General features: G+C 31.4%; 4 protein-coding genes across 5 annotated transcripts; 3 read left to right on the forward strand and 1 right to left on the reverse strand.

The window, feature by feature from the left end:
- The first annotated feature begins 580 nt into the window (after nucleotides 1–580).
- On the forward strand, nucleotides 581–10,003 carry Thor (eukaryotic translation initiation factor 4E binding protein thor). Its single transcript, XM_088193787.1, has 2 exons — nucleotides 581–809; nucleotides 8,722–10,003. The coding sequence occupies exons 1-2, from the start codon at nucleotides 668–670 to the stop codon at nucleotides 8,928–8,930; spliced, it is 351 nt and encodes a 116-aa protein (XP_088049913.1). The 5' UTR covers nucleotides 581–667; the 3' UTR covers nucleotides 8,931–10,003.
- Nucleotides 10,004–13,288: 3,285 nt separating this feature from the next.
- On the reverse strand, nucleotides 13,289–15,330 carry LOC148239347 (uncharacterized). The gene is made up of 2 exons (XM_088193784.1): nucleotides 15,042–15,330; nucleotides 13,289–13,893 (listed from the first exon to the last, which is right to left on the reverse strand). The coding sequence occupies exons 1-2, from the start codon at nucleotides 15,208–15,210 to the stop codon at nucleotides 13,349–13,351; spliced, it is 714 nt and encodes a 237-aa protein (XP_088049910.1). The 5' UTR covers nucleotides 15,211–15,330; the 3' UTR covers nucleotides 13,289–13,348.
- A 1,566-nt stretch (nucleotides 15,331–16,896) lies between these two features.
- On the forward strand, nucleotides 16,897–18,565 carry Snm1 (DNA cross-link repair protein snm1). Of its 2 annotated transcripts, XM_088193805.1 has the most exons (4): nucleotides 16,897–17,277; nucleotides 17,342–17,795; nucleotides 17,866–18,146; nucleotides 18,217–18,565. In XM_088193805.1, the coding sequence occupies exons 1-4, from the start codon at nucleotides 16,911–16,913 to the stop codon at nucleotides 18,327–18,329; spliced, it is 1,215 nt and encodes a 404-aa protein (XP_088049931.1). In that variant the 5' UTR covers nucleotides 16,897–16,910; the 3' UTR covers nucleotides 18,330–18,565. The 2 variants fall into 2 exon arrangements, with proteins under 2 accessions (XP_088049931.1, XP_088049924.1); XM_088193798.1 differs by having other exon boundaries at nucleotides 17,866–18,565.
- Nucleotides 18,566–20,842: 2,277 nt separating this feature from the next.
- Nucleotides 20,843–22,285, forward strand: LOC148239349 (succinate dehydrogenase assembly factor 4, mitochondrial-like). Its single transcript, XM_088193873.1, has 2 exons — nucleotides 20,843–20,962; nucleotides 21,129–22,285. Exons 1-2 carry the CDS (start codon nucleotides 20,929–20,931, stop codon nucleotides 21,386–21,388), a joined length of 294 nt encoding a protein of 97 aa, XP_088049999.1. The 5' UTR covers nucleotides 20,843–20,928; the 3' UTR covers nucleotides 21,389–22,285.
- Nucleotides 22,286–22,323: the final 38 nt, after the last annotated feature.

The following is a 22,323-nucleotide window of genomic DNA, read 5'->3' on the forward strand; positions in this document are numbered from 1 at the left end:
TTTTATAAAAGTTTTAAGGTACAATAGAGAAAATATCATAGAATATTTACGTGGTATTGCATATAATTATAATATGAGTTAATAATTTTAAAATAAAATTGTTTTTCATTTAATATACTTTTTCGTTTTAATGTATATTTTATTAATATTTACAATAAAGCAAAGCGTGCAAGTGTTTTTAATTTCTGTCGCTCATATGACCGTCGCCCAAATAACCATCGCCCAATTGACCGTCGCCCAATTGACCGGAATCGCCCATTTGTCCGTCGCCCAATTGTCGCGTACCGGATGAAAAATCTCATTTTGACATTTTAATATATTTGAAAGAAAATTTGGTACTTGTTAATTGGCATGGCGCAACGCTCAAAAATTACGAAAACTTATTATCACCGTATAAAGTCATGATAAATCTGGTACTGAATTGAGTGAAGTTGGTTAATCTGAATAAAACTGAAGTAAGTAAATGAAAATATTAATCTATATAAATTATACACGCTTCCCACAGTTTGAGATCCGCAGCTGATCGGCGCGGCGACGAGCCTCGCGTCCGTATTTAATATCGAGCGGCCTCGACCACTACGCAGTTGCTGTTGAGCCTTCGACGTGTGTACGCGTCGTGTTTGCGTTTTCGTTTTCGTTTTGAGTCAGTCGCGCGTTCCTCACAGTCATGTCGGCGTCTCCGATCGCTCGCCAAGCGACCCAAAGCCAGTCTATCCCATCGAGGAGGATGCTGGTGACGGACCCCGCGCACATGCCCGACGTGTACTCCAGCACGCCCGGGGGCACCCTCTACTCCACTACCCCTGGAGGTGAATAAGATTCTCGAATAAACCTCAAGGTCGACTTTGTTTTGGGGATGCAACTTCGTTGCGTACGCTCGCGACCTCGCCCAATTCTCCACCGACGATACATCATAACAAAAACAATAACAAACCGGTTATAATCATTACGTAAACCGGCACCGGCATCGGCATCGTTTCGATTCATTCGACGCACTACTGTGCATGTGTGCGAACCTGCAGGTATCAGGTATACCTGTCGGTGGACCTTTTTATTGTTCGATACTTCGACAATGATTGCACAATCAATCTTGACGTTTATCGTCACGTAGCTTTAGATTGAAATAATTTCGAATCGATTTATTTACAATGCATTTGTTTTGTTGCATTACCTAATAAAAAATATTTTTTAAATAATGTCAACTTTGCGGCGGCCGAAAAACAGCGGCAAAACTTGTTGAATGATATAATATTCGAATATATCAGGGGTGCTAATACATCGATCGCGGTCAACTCAATATTCTCATTGCGGAAGTTTTAATTAAATAATATGTCGGTATTTTTGATAAACAACCAAATTTAAATCTATACATTCGAATTTTTTTAATTTTTGAATGGTCAGTTTTACCTGACGATGATTTTCGGATCTTCTGGTGATAGTCGACGAAACTGCATTAAAATCAAAATCGATCAAAAATTCGCCTACTCCACCGGTGGGGTCCGTCTAAGTTTTTGAGCATTGATTAACCCTTTAAATGCTAAACAACGGTTCATCGTTGTTCGTGATAACAGCAGAGAAATACTAACGACGATCTTTGTTGCCGTCATATGGTCGAAAAGGTAAATAATTTTGGAAACTTGCTACTGCGTTAGTGGTATGAAACATTTTTTATATTTAATTTTATTATTATGCAACCGGGTAGGATTTTGAATAACATCAAAACAGTTAAAAAAATATTTGCATTGTAGTTGAACTAGCCAGATGGATATCAAAAATTTACCAAAAATAACAATATTGGGTACTGGTCGATTTTATACCGGCCACGCCGCGCTAGCTACATACACTGAAGCAATTAGACGCACGCGCAAAAGTTGTGTTAGCACTCGAGTGACTTGTGTCTTTTTTGAAATATGATAACTTATGAATTACAAAACAAAAATAATCAAATCAATGGCTTAAAGTGAAAAAATTGCTAACTCCGTATTTGACAACTTTACAGGAGAAACATGAAACTAAATATACAACTTAAAATAAACCAATATTTAAAATTTGGGTGTTTAATTGGAGATTTTAGAGATTTTTGAGCATGTGTTTTTCGATTAAAGGAACAAAATGACATTGTTTAGTCATTTTCACTCAAACTTGTATTAGTAAATATGTTAAAATTAATTTATCAGTAGTTTTCAATCTGTGGGTCACATAAGATTAAAATTTAAAATCACGAAATTAATTTTATTTCTAGTTTAAAAAAAATATTTACAAAGAAACTGAATATTTTAAAACTCGATATAAATAAAATAATGTCGGTTGTAAGTATGTGTTGACAAAATGCATTGATTTTCTTTGCTACTTGTTTATTATCATGGCGCCATGCTCAAATTCAACAGTCGCGAAACGTCCATTTTCTTTTCAAACCCGAACCTAATAACCTAAACGAATATAATTTTGCGCGTGGTGTCGTGATAATCAGCAAGTAATAAACGTCAACTAATCCTCAAAACCAGCATTTTTTGGTTTAATTAATTTTGAGTTTCTTTATAATTTTTTTTTTTACTAGAAATAAAATTATTTTTGCTCTTATGCGACCCACAAACAGAAAATATGTAACATATGTACCAATACAAGTCAAAACATTTGATAATTTATTATTTTTTATTTCATTTCAATTAAAAAGTTATCATATTTTTTAGTTTTGGCTCTGTGTTGCGCAAAGTTCTCACGAAACAGCTGTTTTCACACATCACGCAATGAATAAAAGACCAGTCAAATTGATTCATTATACGTGTACAAGCGTGGTGGTGGCCGGTATAAAATCGTCCAGTATCCAATATTGTTCTCAGCTACCAGATATTTACTAGTTAATATTAGTTTGACGTTAAATTATCAATTGTTTTAATCTCAAACTATGCTTTTTTTTGAGTTCATCGTTAATATTCGCAACGCCTCATATAAATATAAACGTAATGATATACATAACTCGCTGTTTTAACAAATACAAAATATCGTTTTCAAATTTAACGAAAGGCTGGATTCCTTAAACTTTAGAGTTTAGGTCGTTGCTATTAAACTTATGACTTTAAAGTCCAAAGTCATTAGTTTATTAGCAACGACCAAAATATTTGCGCTGCGCGGGTTTTTCTTTCGAGCAAATGTCAGTTTATGGGTATAATATCTCAATTTTTTTCATTATATTAACACTTATATACTCATTATCACAAGTATTCTTATAGATATCTTTGTGTTTGTTGATAAGAGCAAATTGCAATATATGTTTATGTAGAAACATGTCTTCAGTTGTAACTGCAGCGTTACGCTTATCTTTACTCTTTGACTGTCAAAGACGACCACTCTTTGCGCGACGTGCGATCCTAATACAAATCGTCGGTTTTCGTACATGTTAAAATATTATTATTAGATAGATAATAATAAAGCAATATGTACATTCAAAGCATGTTTAATCGAGTTAAAACACAATCTAAATACTGATCCATTATATAATAAAACATATGTTTTAAAAAATATTATTCATTCCCGAAACATTATTCAATAATGACGGATTTTGTCAACATGCTACTATTGTGAAGTATTATGTGAAAAATGAAAAATCGATAATAAATTACTTTGTTTCTTTTACTATGTTAGGTGTCAGTTTTTTTAAAAGCATTTAACAAAATAATACATATTCTATACTCTATAGCAGGGCTCGGCAACCTATGACCCACGGCTCACCAAGTGACCCGTTTGGTGATTTAAAGTGACCCATTTCAGTTCTGCAAATATATTTTTTTTAACGTATACACATTAAGACCACATATATGGTTGTTAGGACCAAAAATATTCACTGAACCGAATATTTTTTTAATAGTCACATTTTAATTATTTTGACCTGCAGCCAAAAAAGGTTGCCGAGGCCTGCTCTATAGTATATGAAATGCAAACTTTTATATATTTAATAAAAAATGTACACCTGATAGCTATGATTTTTTGCTTGCACAAACAAACAAACGAAATACTTATTAATATTAAAAACATAAGAAATTGCAGAGACAGCAAAAAATATTGCTATGATTTACCATAAATAATTTGTAAATTTATTTAAAAAAAAAGACGCATAGGACATTTTTATATTTTTTTACTTTTACATAGCTTCATCCGCCGCATGAGGTCATTGATACCTTCATAACTGATTTATGTGGCTTGCATTTTAAGAGTCGCGGACCGCAGTTTGGAGAACCCCGAACAATAGATTCAAAGTTGAACAAGGGCGATCCTCGAGCGCGTACGTGCCTGAAGTACCTTGCGTCTTTCTTAAGGATCGTGCAGTCAATTATACTTTTTCGTACTTTAGATTTGGCTTTTAATTTTTAAAAATGGCAGCGGTTCCTAAGCTTTTTCCTTCCGAAGCGAACGTGACTAATGGCGAGGTCGCCGCTTGAAGTTTCCCTTGGCGATTCGAATACGGCGCTCGGCAGAAAATAAATCGATTTTGTTTACCTTCGCGAGAGCGCCTACGTGCCGAAGTACAGATTTTTAATTTTCCGCACTGAACGTTGTGTTGCCACAATGAAAAATTTCATCACTTTTTTTTCGAGCGCACCGAATTCCAGCGTTGCCAAGTTTTGCCGAGTAGGTCTGCTTGCGGACGCACGGGTAATTGCCGGCCGGCGTGCGACGTCGTATTATTTTTTAGAACGAGACAGAGTTGGTCATGTTTGTGGGAGAAAAATGCGATGCTCGTAAATTACGGCACTTAGGACCCTGTTTTATTAGTTGCCAGATGTAAAAAAGGTCAACTACCTTTGCAAATAATTTTTTGTGGAAAATTTTCTTACTACATCTACAATCTATTATGGCAACCCCAAAACAAATGTCGACAGTATTTGATTTTTTGTGTTAATATTTTGAATTATGTATTAATATGCGGTTTTTTATCGAAATATGTATTACATCAGTGGCGTACGGTGGGTGTTAATATTGGGTGTGCTATAAAAAATAAAAAAAGTACATTTTTTCATTTTTATTAGCCGAGCTTTTTCCCATATATAAATAAATAAATAAATAAATAAATAACCACAAACTTATAATTATTTATATATAAAATCTAATCTTCTTTTTTTGATCAAAAATTTTTCTATCACGCTGTCATATAAAGTGCTCTTCTTTTTAATATCCATAAGGATCCCTTTTTATATTGAAATCAAGCTAAGCCACATAGCCTTTCTTGGCCTTGGGTACTTCGAAAACAAATATTAATTCGTTTCAGAGCAGAAAATGAACGTTCTGCTGAAGCAGTACTGCTTGGAAGAGTTAATATTAGTTTGCCTAATTTATCTATTTCCTGAAAACCTGACTCAAAATTATTTGTGTTCATAAATTGTACAAGCTCATGAACAGATTTCTTTGCAAATTCAGGCAAATGATAAAGAACAGCAAGCTCATTTTTTAAACTTATATAATCAAATAATGTTCCATAAAATTGTTGCAGTTTGGTAAGTAATTCATTTGGAAATTTTCCCTTATATTGCTCATATTTTTCTTTCTCCAGAAGGTGAAAATATTCCAATTTGGACATTGAAGAAAAACGGTTTTCAATTTGCTTACATATATTATCAACTATTGTATTAAATAGTTGGCTAAACGCGTGCTTTTCTTCAACAAGCAAATCATTACTCAGTCTTGGATAATTTTCTTCCGTTACATAAGAATCCCATAATGTTTCATAATTATTTTCCTGTTCATGTCTGAGTTGTTGCAAAATTTCGGTAACTTTCTTACAGCAATATAATATGTCAAAAGATTTGGATTGTAAAATGTTGTATAACACATCAGTTTTTCCAAAAAGGTTTGAAAATATGTGGAGAAGTTTTCTTGTTTTAAAATCTTCCAAAAAGCTAAGAAAACCTCGTGCTTTTATTACAGTGTCGGGGTTCCATAGTTCACAATTTTTCACGACGTCTCGAAGAAAGTCCGTAAATTCATTTCTGTATTTTTGCACTGTGTTACTTAACCGTGATGTGTAATTCCATCTTGTAGGTGTAACAGAAGGAAGTCTTCTAGCTACAAACTCTTGTAAAGCATTTATTCGTTTGGAAGATTTCGAAAAGAATGCAGACAATCCATTTAAAGTTTGAAAGAATGATTTGCACACTTTTATATTGGAAAGACCTTGTTGTAATGTTAAATTCAACATATGAGCATAGCAGTGTGTAAAAAGGCCAATGGATAAACATCGAGTACTTTGGCTTGCAAACCATTAATATGCCCACTCATTACACTCGCCCCATCATAAGTCTGTCCAACTAATTTTTCTTGAATTTGAAATTCTTCAATTATATTTACAACGTGGCAAAATAAGCCATCGGCTGTTTTATCAGAGCTAACGTCTGTAAAGCCAATAAACCGCTCGTAAACTTTACCTTCATAAACAAAACGCAAAACTGTTGAGAGTTCGTCATTATATCTGAAGTTTCGTCAAGAATAATAGCGACAAAATTTGCTGAATTTACTTCTTCCTTAAGATGATCTTTAATAACATCACCAATTGCTTCAATTATGTCATTCCGTATGGATGGGGAAGTACCACGAAACACCGTTGCAGTATTTAAATGAGTATCCAAAACAGAATCGTATTCTCGAAGTGCATTTAAAAATTTAAGGTAATTGCCTTTGTTTAGTGAATTACAGGACTCATCGTGGACTCGAAAAGGTTGTTCTTGTTTTCCTAGATATACTACTGCGTCAATCATTCGCTTTAATATTTCTCTATTTTTATGAACTTGTTCATTATGTTGACTTATATTAGCTTTACGTTGAGCGTCAATCATGACTTCAATTCGTTGTTTTCCAAACATTTTGAGAGAAAAAAATGATTGAACGTGTGACTGCGCTCTTTTGTGTTTTTTCAGTGCCGTTATCAGATGACTAAGGTCAGCAAATCCACTTTTATTCCACACGCTTCTTTCTTTGGAAAACAATAAACATGGCCAACAGAACAATCTAGATCGAAGTTCGCAGCCTGTTAACCACTCAGTTCGTTCATATGATGAAAATGAAAAATGTCTTGTATATTCACATTTATTGTCTTTATGCTTCATAAATAAATTGGGAAGAGGTGGACGTGGTTTGCCAATTTTGATTATCTTCAATTTAATTTCATAACTTCTTTTTGAAAATGGATTATTCAAAATATCTTCAACAGTATTCTTCATCATTTTTGGGGTAAATAAAAAAATATAATCTAGAATAGAAAATTAAATATTGATCATATGTAAATAAGATAATAAACTATTTTACGCCAAAATATAAAAAATGAGTGACCTGTTATTGTGATATAATGTAATAAAAAAGCAGCGACGGACGCAAGAGTTTTTGAAGTACGCGCACCAAATTCGAGACCAATTTTACTACTGAGCGCTGCCAGCCGACAGATCGACTTCAGCCGTTAAATCTCGGAACAATTTACTTTAGTCGGCCGCCGCACTCAAGGTCGGCGCGCCACATGAGTAATACATAGCGTGTCGGTCGCGCGGAAACTTTTAGAGCGACTGATAAATACCAATGCATACTATACACTGCATATTAAAATTTTATAATTTTGCATACTACTGTATGCAAAATGATGTCGCTTTATGCCCTAAATTTTCTGAATTTCTAAATTTATATTTTAGATGGTTTTGCGGGTGTGCGCCGCACACCTAGCACACCCTGAATATACGCCCCTGTATTACATACTAGTTTAATTACATAATAATAGTTTCAAGCATTTACTTACATTTATTTACATTAATGATCGAAATAGAAATTTCTTACAATATTTTTATGAACGGCATCTAAAACATTATACTTATTATAATTTTTTTCAGTAAAATAAGATTTGATGTAAACGAATTTCTCTCGCGCATATCGTCAACAAGTTAAGACTTAAATTTCTTCAAGGTCCATAAACTACCATTGGTCTAAATTATATGACACAATAACCACTTTTTGTGTCATAATTTTGTTAAAATCAGATTTCCATATTTTTTTTTTAATTTGCCTTTTTAAGTGACTTTAAAATTCTTTGACATATTTTTAAACAAACTTTTATATTTTTAGAGATTCTTGCGACTATTCAGTCATTTTCAATATAAACAAATATGCTTGTTGAACTCCATGAAATCGAAATGAGGTTGAAAAATAAGCAATGCTACATGCATTGCTGACTGCTATGTGCTGTGTGGCACATAATCTCTAACTGATAATACAAGATGCTATTTTTGTTTTACAAATATTGAGTAGTTGATAAAAAAGTTATATTATTTTAGGCTACCTGTAAGGGTTTCTTTACTTTCTGGCTCGTTTGCAATACATATTCTAGCTGCTTTTAAGCAGTACGAGTGTGCTCATTTGAAATAGTAACTTAGTCTAGTATATATTATAAATCATTTCCGACAATAATGTCTGTTAGTATATTCTCGCCTCTATTTATTGTTTATATATATGTTTATTGTTTTATGCTGATAACACATTATCTATAAATGTTACATAAAAAATGTAAACATTGTCACAAAAAGTATATTTATCTTATCCTTATCTTTGTTTACAAAATTATCATTGTTTTATTTTGCCATATGCTGATCTGTGGAAAAATACGCAACATTTCAATTTTGACGATTGCAATCTAAACCGAACGGTGTGTCTATTAAGATGATGATAACTAATGTGTTTTTTAATTCATTTCAGGCACTCGAATCGTGTACGAGAGGGCGTTCTTGATGAACCTTCGCAACTCCCCGATATCACAAACGCCACCAAGGTGTTCAGTTCCTTCCGGGTTGCTACGAGGCGTGCCATCGTCTCCGCCTCGGGCAGCCGTCGCCGTAGTCGCGGCCCCGCCGGCTCGGGTGATCGACGACGTCCATCTCGACGAACAATTCGACATGGAGCTATAAAAGACTCTTGTTTTTATTATTTTTTTTACAAATACGCTTTGGCTAGATGCTCTCGATTACCTTTTGACTCGCTCTGCATTTCGTCGTTAATCTTAGATGTTAAATTTCACTCCTCTTTGTATATGAACGAGATGTCGACGGCACGCAAACTATTTATATTCGAAGACGTGTAGAAGGAAACTCAGCAATATCTACGTTAGTGTTGTTGCGTGTTAGAACCAAATATATAAATATATTATACGATATTATATAATACGAAGGAGATGTTTATATACGAAGATATTCCTTAATTAACGTGAACGATACGAAACAATGCTCGAGTTGTGAAACTGAAAGTGTAACAGCTTAGCGTCTTCGTAAAAGTGTAGATGTATTACTAGATTTATAGCGACTATTGTTATCGATTTATTCATTGATATTTTTATACTAAGACGATCAAATAATTATCGAAAAGAGTATAATTAATTGCCATGCGTAATTTTAAAAGTCCATGAAGTAAAAGAAAAAGTCCTCATCGAACGTTTTATTATGTTAACTTATCGCCGTTATTTTAGTTTCATGTTAAATATATTGTGAAAAACTAGTCTGCGATTTATCTCGAGTTATAAAAGAGGTGATTCTACGTTGGATCTACTTATTGACGTAATGCAATAAAGTTCGCTGATTATGATTGTTGGTTATCGTTTATCGATCCGACTGGGCGACAGTGTCGTTCGTGGCTTATGTGTCGTAAGTGTGAGAGGATATTATATATGGAGTGCTAAAATGAGAGAGAGCAAAACATATTCATTTAATATTTGAACTTTGTGATATAATCTTGTGTATATATTATAAGTATTGTAAGCTTTCTTAGGTTAAGCGGTGAACGATGTACGACGTTTACTCAACGTAGAGTAACCGTTGCTGAAATTTTTACTAAAAAGAAAATGCATTGTATTTTTTACTATTGAAAACTTTTGAAATGTTTAAAATATGCTGCGGAGACTGCAAAATATTTAATTGAATCAAATTTCATCAACAACATTGTAATATGTTCTATATTTTGGTGCCAATAAAACAATTCTGGATTCTGATCATTTTCTTTTATTTGTTTATTTTTTCTTTCTTGTACATATTTCTATTTTTAGATTTATTTATTATAATAACGTTAATATATAATTTTTTATTAATAAGAAAGACAGATAGCAGTTATATGATGAATCGAAAGACTTCATAACAAAAGTTACTTTATAGAGATCATGTTAAGCACGAGTCCTGTAAAACCGTTTGAAAATAATGTGAAGAATATTAATTAGTTATTTTCAAGTTTTTTTTATTTATGAATATTTTTTATACATAAAATATGGACAGTGTATAAAATAAAAATCTTTCAAATATGACAATCAGGCAGTTTTGATTTTATATATTTCAATCTGGAAAAAGCTTTTTTTTCATAGATGTAAGTTGTTCCAAAAATAGAAATCATTTCCAATATTGCTATAATTATTTTCTAGTAACAAAGAATAAAACTGAACTAAATTTTCATTTCAGAATTCAGAGTATTGTTAGATTGAAAATCTATCAATTCTAATTGCATATTTGGATTGGATTTTGGAGTAAAATGAACATTTTTTCATATTTACAAAAATCTTTAAATCGCAAATGTAGCTTGTTTTCTAACAATACATTTTTTTCAATGCCATTTTGTGGTGAAAATATAATGTGAAAAATTATTTTTTTCCAACTGTTTCTTGAAGAGAAGTAATTTTGTTTGAAATGATTTAATATAGAAAAAGAGTTCATAAACAATTTTTCCTTTTCCTTGTAAGTTTACATTAAGAGAGTTAAGAAGTTCAGTTATATCAGTCAAAAATGCTAGATCCAACGATCATATGGGATCTGAAAGTTTTGGAACTGGCCTTGATTTTTCAGTCATAAATATATCAATTTGGTTTCGTAACTCAAAGAAACGTTTTAGCACTTTTCCGCGGCTTAACCATCGCACTTTAGTATGGTACAATAAACCGCTATACTCAGATTTAATATGTTCAAGAAAACTTTTAAACTGTCTATGATTAAATCCAGCTTTTCTTATAAAATTTACTGTAGAAATGACGATAGACATCACGGATATTAAATTAAGCACCTTTCCACATAAAGCCTGTTGTGTATGATACAATGTAAATTTATAGGTGCTCAAAACATTTCGATTTAAATAAACTGTTAATTCGACCAATTAAACCAGTGTTAGAATTGATCATGTTTTTCGCACCGTCAGTAGTTACACAAGTAAGTTTTTCCCAATTTAATTCCAATTCCTCGATTGTTTCTGATACAATTAAAAATAGATTTTCTCTAATTGTAGTATCGTTGAGGCTCTTTAATGCTGCTAATTCTTCAGTTACTTCAAACTGTGAATTTATCCCACGAATAAATATCACTAGCTGAGCAGTGTGACTTATATATCTTCACTCTCATCCAGTGCCAGGGAAAAATTAGTAAATTTACTAGCTTTTTCTTTAAGTTCAGAACAGATATCCAACTTCAAATCCTCAACTCGACGAGTAATTGTACTGGAAGATAAACTTACGCCGGCAAATGTTCGAACTGAACTAGGACATACTTCTTCTGCTATTGCTATTACACATCTTTTAACAAATACGCCATTTGTAAGCGGTCTACCTTCATCAGCAATGATTGTTGCAATACTGTAACTGGCTTTAACCACGGCTTCACTCTGGTTTGTAATTTTTTTAAAAACATTTTTTTGGCTTGACAAATTATTTCTGATATTTTTCAGTTTTTTCACTTAATTTTCCTTGGAACTTTTCATATTTTTCTTTGAAAATTTCCATAGTTTCGTTGCAAATAAGACACAAATCTTGTCTCTACACTGAATGAAAAAATATTTCATCGTCCACTGTTCATTAAAAACTCGACATTCATTGTTCATAAATAAATTATTTTAAAGTGTCAAGGGCCGGGTTTGGCCCGCGGGCCGTAGTTTGAGGACCCCTGTTCTAGGATTTTCCTTTCCTTTCAGGATTTTGACCTTTCTCCTCCTGTTGTAGGATTTCCATTAATTATCAAGTACAATTGTACTATTTTTCTTTTAAAAAACAGAAAATCTAATTTACTATTTTAAGTATTTTTTTTTATAAAGTTGCCTAGCATTATGAATCGCAGTATCAAACAAAAGGTAAAAGGTACTCACTACCATTTTATAGATTTGATAGAATATTAGACATAGATATTCTATAGTTATCTATATTTTCACCCATTTGATCTACACCATTATTTTTATATTACATTTGGTTGAATGCCCGGTAGTTTTTTTCAGAGGATATCCATCTTCGAGCTTGTCCTATTGATGTTATAGAATCATAGGAGATAACAATGAGAACAACTCGGTTGTCATTCCAAGTTGTAATAGTAATGCCAGTTTTGGTGTCAGTACAAACTTCAAATGACCCCGTTTCTTATTTTTCTATGAATTTAGTATTTGATATTAGACATTTATCTATTCTATTAACCATTATTGTTTGCAGATAATTATCAAATTTCAATGAAGAAAAAATCTATCATCACAGATTTTGAAAGACACGTTTTTCGGTAGATTCGTCATTAAATTCACAACTACTAAACCATCAACTCCTAACTCCATATTTTTTCAACAAGTTTGTGCACTTTGGTGGCAAAAATAATTTGAAACAAGCCAGAATATATAACTAGTGGTGTCATTGGTAATATAAAAGATCAAAACTACACACAAGATCTTTTGATTTTGCTTAACGACGTTAAATTTTATTATGTTTCTGCTTCTTCTGTAACTCAAAATGTGGGAACTTTTACATCTACATCTTTAGTAATTTCACCCAAATTATAAGCTCCTGTCGACGAGTGAACTGTAGCAACAGCTCGAGCTTGCAATTAGCACCCGCTCAGATGATTTATATCAACATTGTCATTTTCTTCACCGCTATCCTTTTCAGTCTCAACGGCGTCTTTGGGAAGTGTTATATACACAACCACACATTTTACAATTTCCCAAAAATTCTCATCTTCTACAATTTCTTCCGCTTCTGATGTTAAAATTCTGGGTAAAAAAATAATAAAAAATAAATAAAATTAATGTTAGTATTATCCCAGTGTTCCAATGTAGGAACATGGATAATTTTATTAATAAAAAAATACAGATGGTAAAATGAAATAAAGCACTACACATAACGAATTTAAATAATGAATTATAATAAATATTATCAATATATAAAAAATGTGTTATAAAGATGACTAAACTTATTTTTCAGATGACATTTCTTGTTGAATATGCTTATAAAAAACCAGTGTTCGCTCCGACAGGTTCAAACCACTGGGCAAAAATGGGTTAAGGTAAGAGAAAAACTAAATTTATTTTAAAATAATGGAATATCAGGATATATTTAATTACTAAACATTATTATTGTAGGTAGGATTCTGGTGACCCAATCATCTTCTGGTGATCCAGTCATCATTTTTGGAGATGTAACATTTCCTATTGATGTTGATGAGCTGCCTGGCCTTGTGTACGTATTTTTAATATCCATAGTCACACTTAACACTCTGGAACGAAACTCCAACTTTTGATGGAGATCAAAACTGTTCAAAATTGGACCCAGCGAAGAAAAAAAAGACAAGTCGTCACTGTTGAGATTAGGAGTTTGTTTGTTTAACAATAATAACAGTTCTTTATCAAACTGTGAATCTAACTGGGGTGATTTGGGTGAAACCGTAGAAGTGTCAAATGTGTTTATTGTTTCTTCTTGGGGAGACATGTCAGTTGGGTCGGTTGTAGATTCCTCCAATGACTCTTCAACTTCAGAAGGATTCAAAAAGCGTAACTCGTCGTAAAATATATATTTTTTAATTTTCTTTGCAGCATTTCCAGCAGAATTCGACCTGATGAAAGCGTCTCTTGCGGTTTTCCACCTTTGGTGGATAAATTTTCCTGTAACAATAAAAACGTTTTTTTTTTTTAAGATTTTTGGCTACAGGTCGTACCTATACGGATCTGCAGTATTCATTCAGGATGGGAATAACCTCAGTCAACTGCACCGTAAACGAGGGTTCAGCAATGTGGGAAATACTACGCGATGAATGCTTGTAGAAACTACTGCAGGGTTTCTTCAAAATAAAAACTTTCCTAATTGTATCGAGGCGATTGATGGCAAGCATATACGAATTATAAATCCTACCAGAGGTGGATCCATATTCTACAACTATAAGTACTTTTTATCTATAATCCTCCCAACAATGTGCGATGCAGATTATTGCTTCACCTATGTAAACATTGGGGCTAAAACTCAGGTGCAGCTATTTTTAAAGATAGTACACTCTTCAGAAGCCTAGAAAATAATACTAAATATTCTTAATCCTAAGCCTTTGCCCGGAACAAATGATCCAGTTCGACATGTCATTGTTAGCGATGATACTTTTGGCATATCTAAGCATGTAATGAAACCATACGTGCGGTGTAACATGGCCCATAAGAAAAAGATTTAAAAACTATCGGTCAAGTCACGCAAGAAGATACATTGAATCCACGTTTAGCATAATGTCAAATAAGTTTAGAGTGTTTCATACTCCCATGAGTGTTTTACCATTACTACCGTTGCAAAAAAAATTTTAAAGACATGCTGTGTGTTGCATAATTATATAAGTTTACAATTGAGGGTATGGTTGATATACAAAATAATATGCCTATTAACAGACCAGGAAACAAATAGCGAGATCTTTTTGCTAAATAATTTCTGACACTAGCCGGCAGTAGTATTTTTTAGATTCTATCAAGTATTACTAAGTATAAATTATTACTATTATAAAACTTTTGTGAGGGCCCATTTATATATTTATATATATATATATATATATAGGTTTTATTATAATCGAAACTTGGTGGCACTCTGGTAACACTGACGTGACATAAGCACATTCTCTTTGCAAACTTTGGCTGGTTCGCAACGCCAGTGCGGCCTCATGCACCGTTCACTCATTTTTATATTCAAACATGTAATTATATCAATAAAATATTATCGCAGCGGCTTAATCTGTGTCTAATTGCCACCCATCACCCTTTTATTAAATTAACAAACTTACCCATAATGCATTTTTCATTTTCTGATATATCTCCAAAGAGTGCGACCACGATATCATCCCAGGCCTTCATTCGTGCATCTTTATTCTTATATGATTGGTCGGAAGCATTCCACAAACATTCTCTCAGGCGAACTTCATCGATTACACGCGCCGTGTCAATACCATTCATTTTGACAGAACTCGGCGTAACGTACGATCAGCGCGATACCGCGACGCTCACTGACAGTAGAGGCGTGGTCAGCGGCGCCGACGCGCAACGCTGACGGCCGCGCACAGCTCAGCGCAGACGGTCAGCGTTACTGTAAAATCAGCCTTAGAATTTTATAAAAATAAATAATATATTATTAAAAGTGACATCTTGCGGCATTCTACGATAAATTTTAAGCTACAGGTAATGAAAACATAAATTGATATTTGTTGCATAATTATATTTTGATTTTTTTTTAAATTAATTTTAGGTTATATTTTGATTATTATTATAAATTTAAATAGTATACTAATGAAGAAAGATAAAGCTACTTGTTACACACAAATACATGCCTTATACAATATTTACACTAGCTTAGTATTTCTCATTAGTGACGTGAGAAGTAATCGTTTACACGTAGATGTTAGGAAAAGATATTAGTTGCATTACATTCACCCGGAATGGACAACCGCCGCCTTGTTTTGAGAAATGTGTTCAAACATTATTCAAAGATTATTTTATCAGATATGATCGAAGAACTTGAAAGAGAAGAAATAAAAATGTTGCTGGCCGCTTTTGTAGCTGTTAGAGCCAAACGCAGCAGAGAGTTCATGACCATTGGTATCTGAGCGTGGCGCCGACATTCTTAGTAAGTACCTTTATCAAAGTCAAAGATTCTTCAGCGTCTCAGACATGATCAAAAGCTTAGAATCTAAGTTAACCTCTACGCTCCACCTTATTAGTATTTATTTGTATTTTTTCTGAAGAGATATTCTCTATTAATGATTTAAAGTAAGAAATATATATGAGAGCGATGACCAATTAAAATAGCATATAATACAACAATATTGTTATTTAAAATAAATATTAATTAAGTTAAGAAATTTTTATTAAATGTGAAAAAATATTTCATAGTATTTTTGCTAACCCCTAGGAAAAAATAAATTGCTATTTACTTTAAAAATATCATAGCTCATTTGATGGCACAGACAAAAAGCTCAATTGATATTATTCACATGAATTAGTTCCCAAATAAGATCTAAACTTACACACCTGCCCTAGAGATAAATATTTTGAATTATTTGGGACATGCAATTATTGTCAAGACGCTTAGACCAAAGAAAGCGCGAGTTTCTTATTCTGTTGTATTCCATGCTACACGGACGTGGGGTAACATATTTATTATTTATTTTTCAGAAAGACGAAATATATTATTCAAATAGGAGGCAAGTGTTTCGTTGGATTTACAAGCCCGATAAGACGGCACTCCTAATATGGGCAAAAGTATATGCAAAATAGTAGCTGTGTATTAAGAAATCAAAAAATATCAAACAATGTATAAAAATATGATATAATCTAAAATACATTATTTAAGTGTTAATTAAAATTATTCTGCATAATAATAATTACTAAAATATTGTTTATGGTGTTAACATACGATTTTAAGAAAAATATATTTAAAATATTATATTAGTGCACAGCTTAATGGGATACGGTATTTATTTTATTTGAAATTATTTTACTGCGTTACCAAATACAACGCGAGAAATACAATTTTAGCAAATTACTGTGTAGTATTTTTAATAAATCATTATATTGTAATATGTAAATATTTTGCAAATAAGTGGGTTTCTGAACGTCATCAGATTATAAAAATTGTTGTTGGCAACCCTGTCACATCTATGCGCGTGCGCGTGAGACAGCTGTCTAGACTCGCTGCTTTGGCAGTTGTCGAAGTTCGTCAGCTGTATAAATATTATTTAATTAAATATTTATATTATAAAAATACTATACAAAATATGTCTACTTTCAATGGCTTTGTGAATGAATTGAACGGAATTTCAATCGATCGTTTTACTAAAAATAATTGGAAAAGCGAAGTTTTCTTCCTTTCTCACTGTCACACTGACCATATGCAGGGTTTGGATTATGATTTTATAAACTTGCTTAAAACAAGTTCAACCAAATGCATTTATATGTCAAAAGTTAGCAGTGTTATTATTAAATCTAAATTTTCTGTTGACTTCGTAAAACCTCTTTCTATTAACGGTGAGTATAAATATAATGATATTTTATATTGATTTTTTAAAGGTATGTAATTATTTGTTTTTAGAACCACATTTAATTAAAATACCCGCAAAGAATGGAAGTTCAGAAAAATATGTAAACGTAACTTTGATTTCCGCTGGTCACTGTCCGGGATCAGTTATGTTTTTATTTGAAGACTCTGAAGATCAACGTATATTATATACTGGCGATTTTAGATTATCAGCTCAAGAATTAAGGTTGTTAAAGCCATTACATAAACAGGATGGTACTCTTAAAGAAATTCATAAAACTTATTTTGATTCGACATTTTGGAGTGAAAAATATGCTGATTTTCCTAGTCGCGATGATAGCTGTGATATTATTTGTAGTATAATTAAAGAATGGACATCTAAAGGAAGTCAATATATTGTATTTTTAAAGACGCCAGCATATTATGGCTCAGAATTTTTATTTATTGAAATTTACAAGAGACTCAAAATGCCGATATATGTGAAAAAATATTTTTATCATACATACAAGTATGTATTATATATTATTATATATTTAATAGTTATATATATGAATTAATAATTCGATTTATAATTTCAGTCGATTGGTAGATATGGATGGATCTATTACAATAAACGCTAGCAATACACAAATATACTGTTGTAAGGAACAAATAAAATATTCCAGCAAAAATAACTATAAAATACGCACAGTTTTTCCTAGTGCCTTACGTTGGCAATATTTTAATAAAAAAATATTCGAGGAAGAAAATGGAAATAACAAGTTTAATATATGTTACTCTAGTCATTGCAGTTATAACGAATTGAAAAGTTTCTTTGACTATTTAAAACCCCATGTAATCGAACCATGCGTTGTACCCGGTAATAATCCTGAAGATTTTTATTGTTCCATTAATGATTATTGTAAACAATTTTTAAAAACACCTTGCAGTTTTAATTCAATCCAACACGACAATGAAAATAATGAATTTATTGAGCCAAACTCTGAAACTAATGAAAATATTTTTATTGTTGATTCTTCAGATAGTGAAAATGAAGCTGTGATTAAAAGTGAATCAAATATTAGTAAATTAATATCAAGTAGCGTTACAAATAATTCAGACAAAGTATCAACATGTAAGAGGTTAAAGTTTTTCTGAATTATTTTTTCTAATGTTAGTAATGTTTTTAAATTATGCTATTTAATTATAGAAAATGTTTTTAAGTGGAATAGTAATATCTATGTATTGATTTTTGATTGCTGAGCAATATTTTTTTATAATAAAATAAGTTATTTTCCATATATCTATTATTTTCGTTAGATTAAGTATGATGTTCTGACTAAAGTGTACTCAACTTAACAGTTGTTGGGTATATAAGGGCGAACTCAACAAATACATATTTCGAGATAAGCTACTTCAAACCTGGAGACTAATTAATGATCTGGCCACCAAGTGGTAGGAAAATGGAAGATTTCACATTGTCGAGTTTGCCATTTATAATACAATAGTATAATATTAGTAAGCTTTTGTAGTGGTATTACATTTATAAACGTATTCTAGGATCGGCTTAAACAGAAAATAAAAAAAGACTTATTATAACTATAGAATATTATAACTTATTTCTTAATGCACGGTGTTTTTTTTATTCCATTTAGAAAACACGTTATTGTCTTATTGCCTTACTTTTCAAGATTATTATAGTCTTCTCATAGAAATCTGAACGCTTCATATATTAATATCAGTGGCGACGTATGAGCTGTGAGTTTTGTAGCGCCTAAAGACAATATCAAAATCTACAATAAAAATATCATAGTCAAAATATCTTCAAACAATATTAAATTATTTGTTTATTAATTAGGTAGAAGCAGAGCTACAGAGCCCAGTTCGAATCTCGCAAAAGACTCAATTTTTATTTATAAAAAGGCGCGATTATTTTAAATAGGCGCCAGCTGTAAAGTGGAATCTATTGATTGTAATCCATAATAATAGTATAACATTAATTAAATATGTGTTTTAATACTTTTAGGTATTGATTATGTACTGAATTGATCCCGCTGTAACGCATTAGGCTCACACCTGCCAATAAAAATATTGTCAAACATCACGAAAAATTATGCACTGTCTTCGGGTTGGATAAAACTTATTTTGGTACTTGTTAATTAGCGCGGCGCAATGCTCAAAAACCATCAATTGTTACCTATACTGCGTTATCCGTGACACTAGCACATGCTCGTCTGCAGTAGGACCACAGGTTTCACGCATTTATGAATTTAAGGCGGCTTCCATAAATTATATCACAGGTTTTTTGTGAATTTTCTCTCTCCCCCATATGTCACAAGATTTCATCAAGCCAGACTCCTGTTCGTTTCAAACTGTTACAATTCTGAAGACAATTTCCACCCTCTTAAAACTATGACATAATTTATAGAAGCCGCCTAATGAATCTGAAAATAATTTAATAGTTATCAGGAAATGTAAAATAATTTGTGAAAATGTAAAATAATGTGGCGTTCACCCGGCACCTTTATGTAAATATGATGCTGCCATTACAAAAGAGGCTATTAGGGACATGTGTGGCTAGTAATGCATTTTAAAAATGACCAGAGTGAATTCATAGATATGATTTTTTTAATGTTTTTATAATATATATTTAATTAGCATAAATTTTTAATTTAGACAATAAAAAATCTTGCACAAATGTTATAACAAATGAACATTTATGAAATTGTTTTTAAAGTTCAATTTTATTTATATTATTTAACATATTGTTTTTATTATTGTAATCAATATTAATCCTTTTAAATGATTTTCTTGAAATATACTCTTTATAATTTGCGGAGTACAGTTTTATACTCTCGGAATTTTAAAAACTACATCAATTATAAATTTATGGAACTTGTCAATTTTATCGGCGTCACGTTTAGAAACCAGATTGCTATGAACATTTGTTCTGCTTTTTTATGTCCTCGGCCCTAAGGTATGTGAAAATAGTACAACGTTTTGCTACATCAATACATTTTCAAATTTAAAACTTAGTTTTTTTTCAAACATCGGTTAAAAATTGCAATTAATGACACTGATGAGCAGTTAAATGCGATTTTTAACAAATTTTTGAGGAATAAAAACGTGCACGGCGATAAAAATTAGGTTTTAAATTTTAAAAGATATTAATGAAGCATAACATAAAACAAGCATAAAAAAGCAGAATAAACATTCATAACAATTGTGTTTCTAATAAATTGACAAGTAGCACGTTTAATATTTAAAATATAATAATTGTAAATGGAGTTATAATTTTTTTCGTTCTTAAAATAATACATTTGCTACTTTAACCCTTTGGAAGCATTAATCAAAAATAAATATTAATTTTTTTTTTTTTTGAAAAATGCATATATTACCTTGATAATGTGTTTAAATCTTCTGATTTTTTCATTTTTATTTATTTAAAATGATATTTTATGTTTATTCACAAAATTTTTTTTTTCTTAAAAAGCATTTTTTTTCACTCATTTTTGCGTAAAGAGATAAAAAAATCAATTGGGCGACTTTAGTCGATTTACGCGTTAAAGGGTTAAATAATAATTGGCCTTAAGTTCTCATGTGAATATTTTTCACAACTGGCAACACAAGATATTATTGTCATTTTGACAGTACAACTTAAAATGTCAAAGCTACGTATTGTATATTCTTATATTGGTGAGCAATAACATACATTTATATACAATTTATTTATAAAAATAAGTTTATATTCATTATATAAAATTAAAAAAATATTATGCAACTCTATTTATTGATTAATTTGTAATAAATCTAATTTTGCTCTGAAAATATCTATAATTTTAATAGTTTATTTCTTCTACAGGAAGTTCAAGAAATTTATCTTCGAAAATTGAAAAACCACTCACTCCGAGAATGCAAGAATTTAAAAAGAAGTTGAGAGAAAAATCACCCATTGAAGAATTGGAAGAGCAGCCTTTTGTTCATCCAGCGCAAGAGAAAGATCCTTTACCACCCTGGCCGAATAATACTAATCCACACACTGGAGAAATCGGTGGACCCAAAGGACCTGAACCGACTCGTTACGGTGATTGGGAAAGGAAAGGCAGAGTCTCAGATTTCTAACATATAAATAAATAACTTTGTTAAATTAATATTATAGATAGACTATCGCTATATTCAATACATTATAAACTGTGAAATAAATCTTTATATAAAGAGATTCTAACAAATTTATTATATTCTACAATTAGCTCAATTTTTGGTTGACAATGCTTTGAACAATTTTCTTGATGATTTGCTGTATCATTTCATTCATTTCATTTTCTCTATCACTTTGAAAATAATCTAAAAAAAAAATTATGTTAGTAAATGTGTTATGTGCATTAAAAATATTTGCCACTTTTACCACTGTTGCTCATGATTGATTGCATAATTGTGTACAATTTTTTTATTGCTTCTTGTAAAGTCATGCAATCATTGTATGGTAAACTATTTTGTTCTAATCGTTGGCACATGTTTGGTAAACTACTTACTATGTCACTATTGTTTAAATCTGAATAAAACACAAGCTATTAAAAAAACATTGTACATATCTAAAATAAATAAACTGCTTACCAGCTCTAGTATGCACACTGTAAACTATTAGTAAAAATAATGCAACTAGAACGACCATTGAACCAATTCGAGGCATTTTAGTTTTCAGACTGATTTCAATACTATTGCTAGTTCTTTATATACTAAAGACAATGAATAGTTTGCTCAGTGGTGGATTCAGTAAAATATAATAATTTATAATTTGCAGTTTTTAGACGTTAGGAAACGGTTCATATTCTTATCTTTATTATTTGTGTACATTGTTTTTATTTTTATGACCTTTGTTAGTTAGTTTGTTACATATGTAGGTAAACATCAAATGAAGACATGTCTAAACTAAAAGTTGGATATCGGTTCTAGATTTTATTTTTGTGTAAAATAAGTACAGGTATTTTACAGATAATAAAATAAAATAGCTACACTACAGTTCTTCCTTTTAAATTATTATTAAAAAACATTTAATT

The sequence above is a fragment of the Plectrocnemia conspersa genome, unplaced genomic scaffold (genome assembly GCF_051122295.1).
Source record: "Plectrocnemia conspersa isolate PC_06_02 unplaced genomic scaffold, ASM5112229v1 ptg000001l, whole genome shotgun sequence".
Lineage (NCBI taxonomy): Eukaryota > Metazoa > Arthropoda > Insecta > Trichoptera > Polycentropodidae > Plectrocnemia > Plectrocnemia conspersa.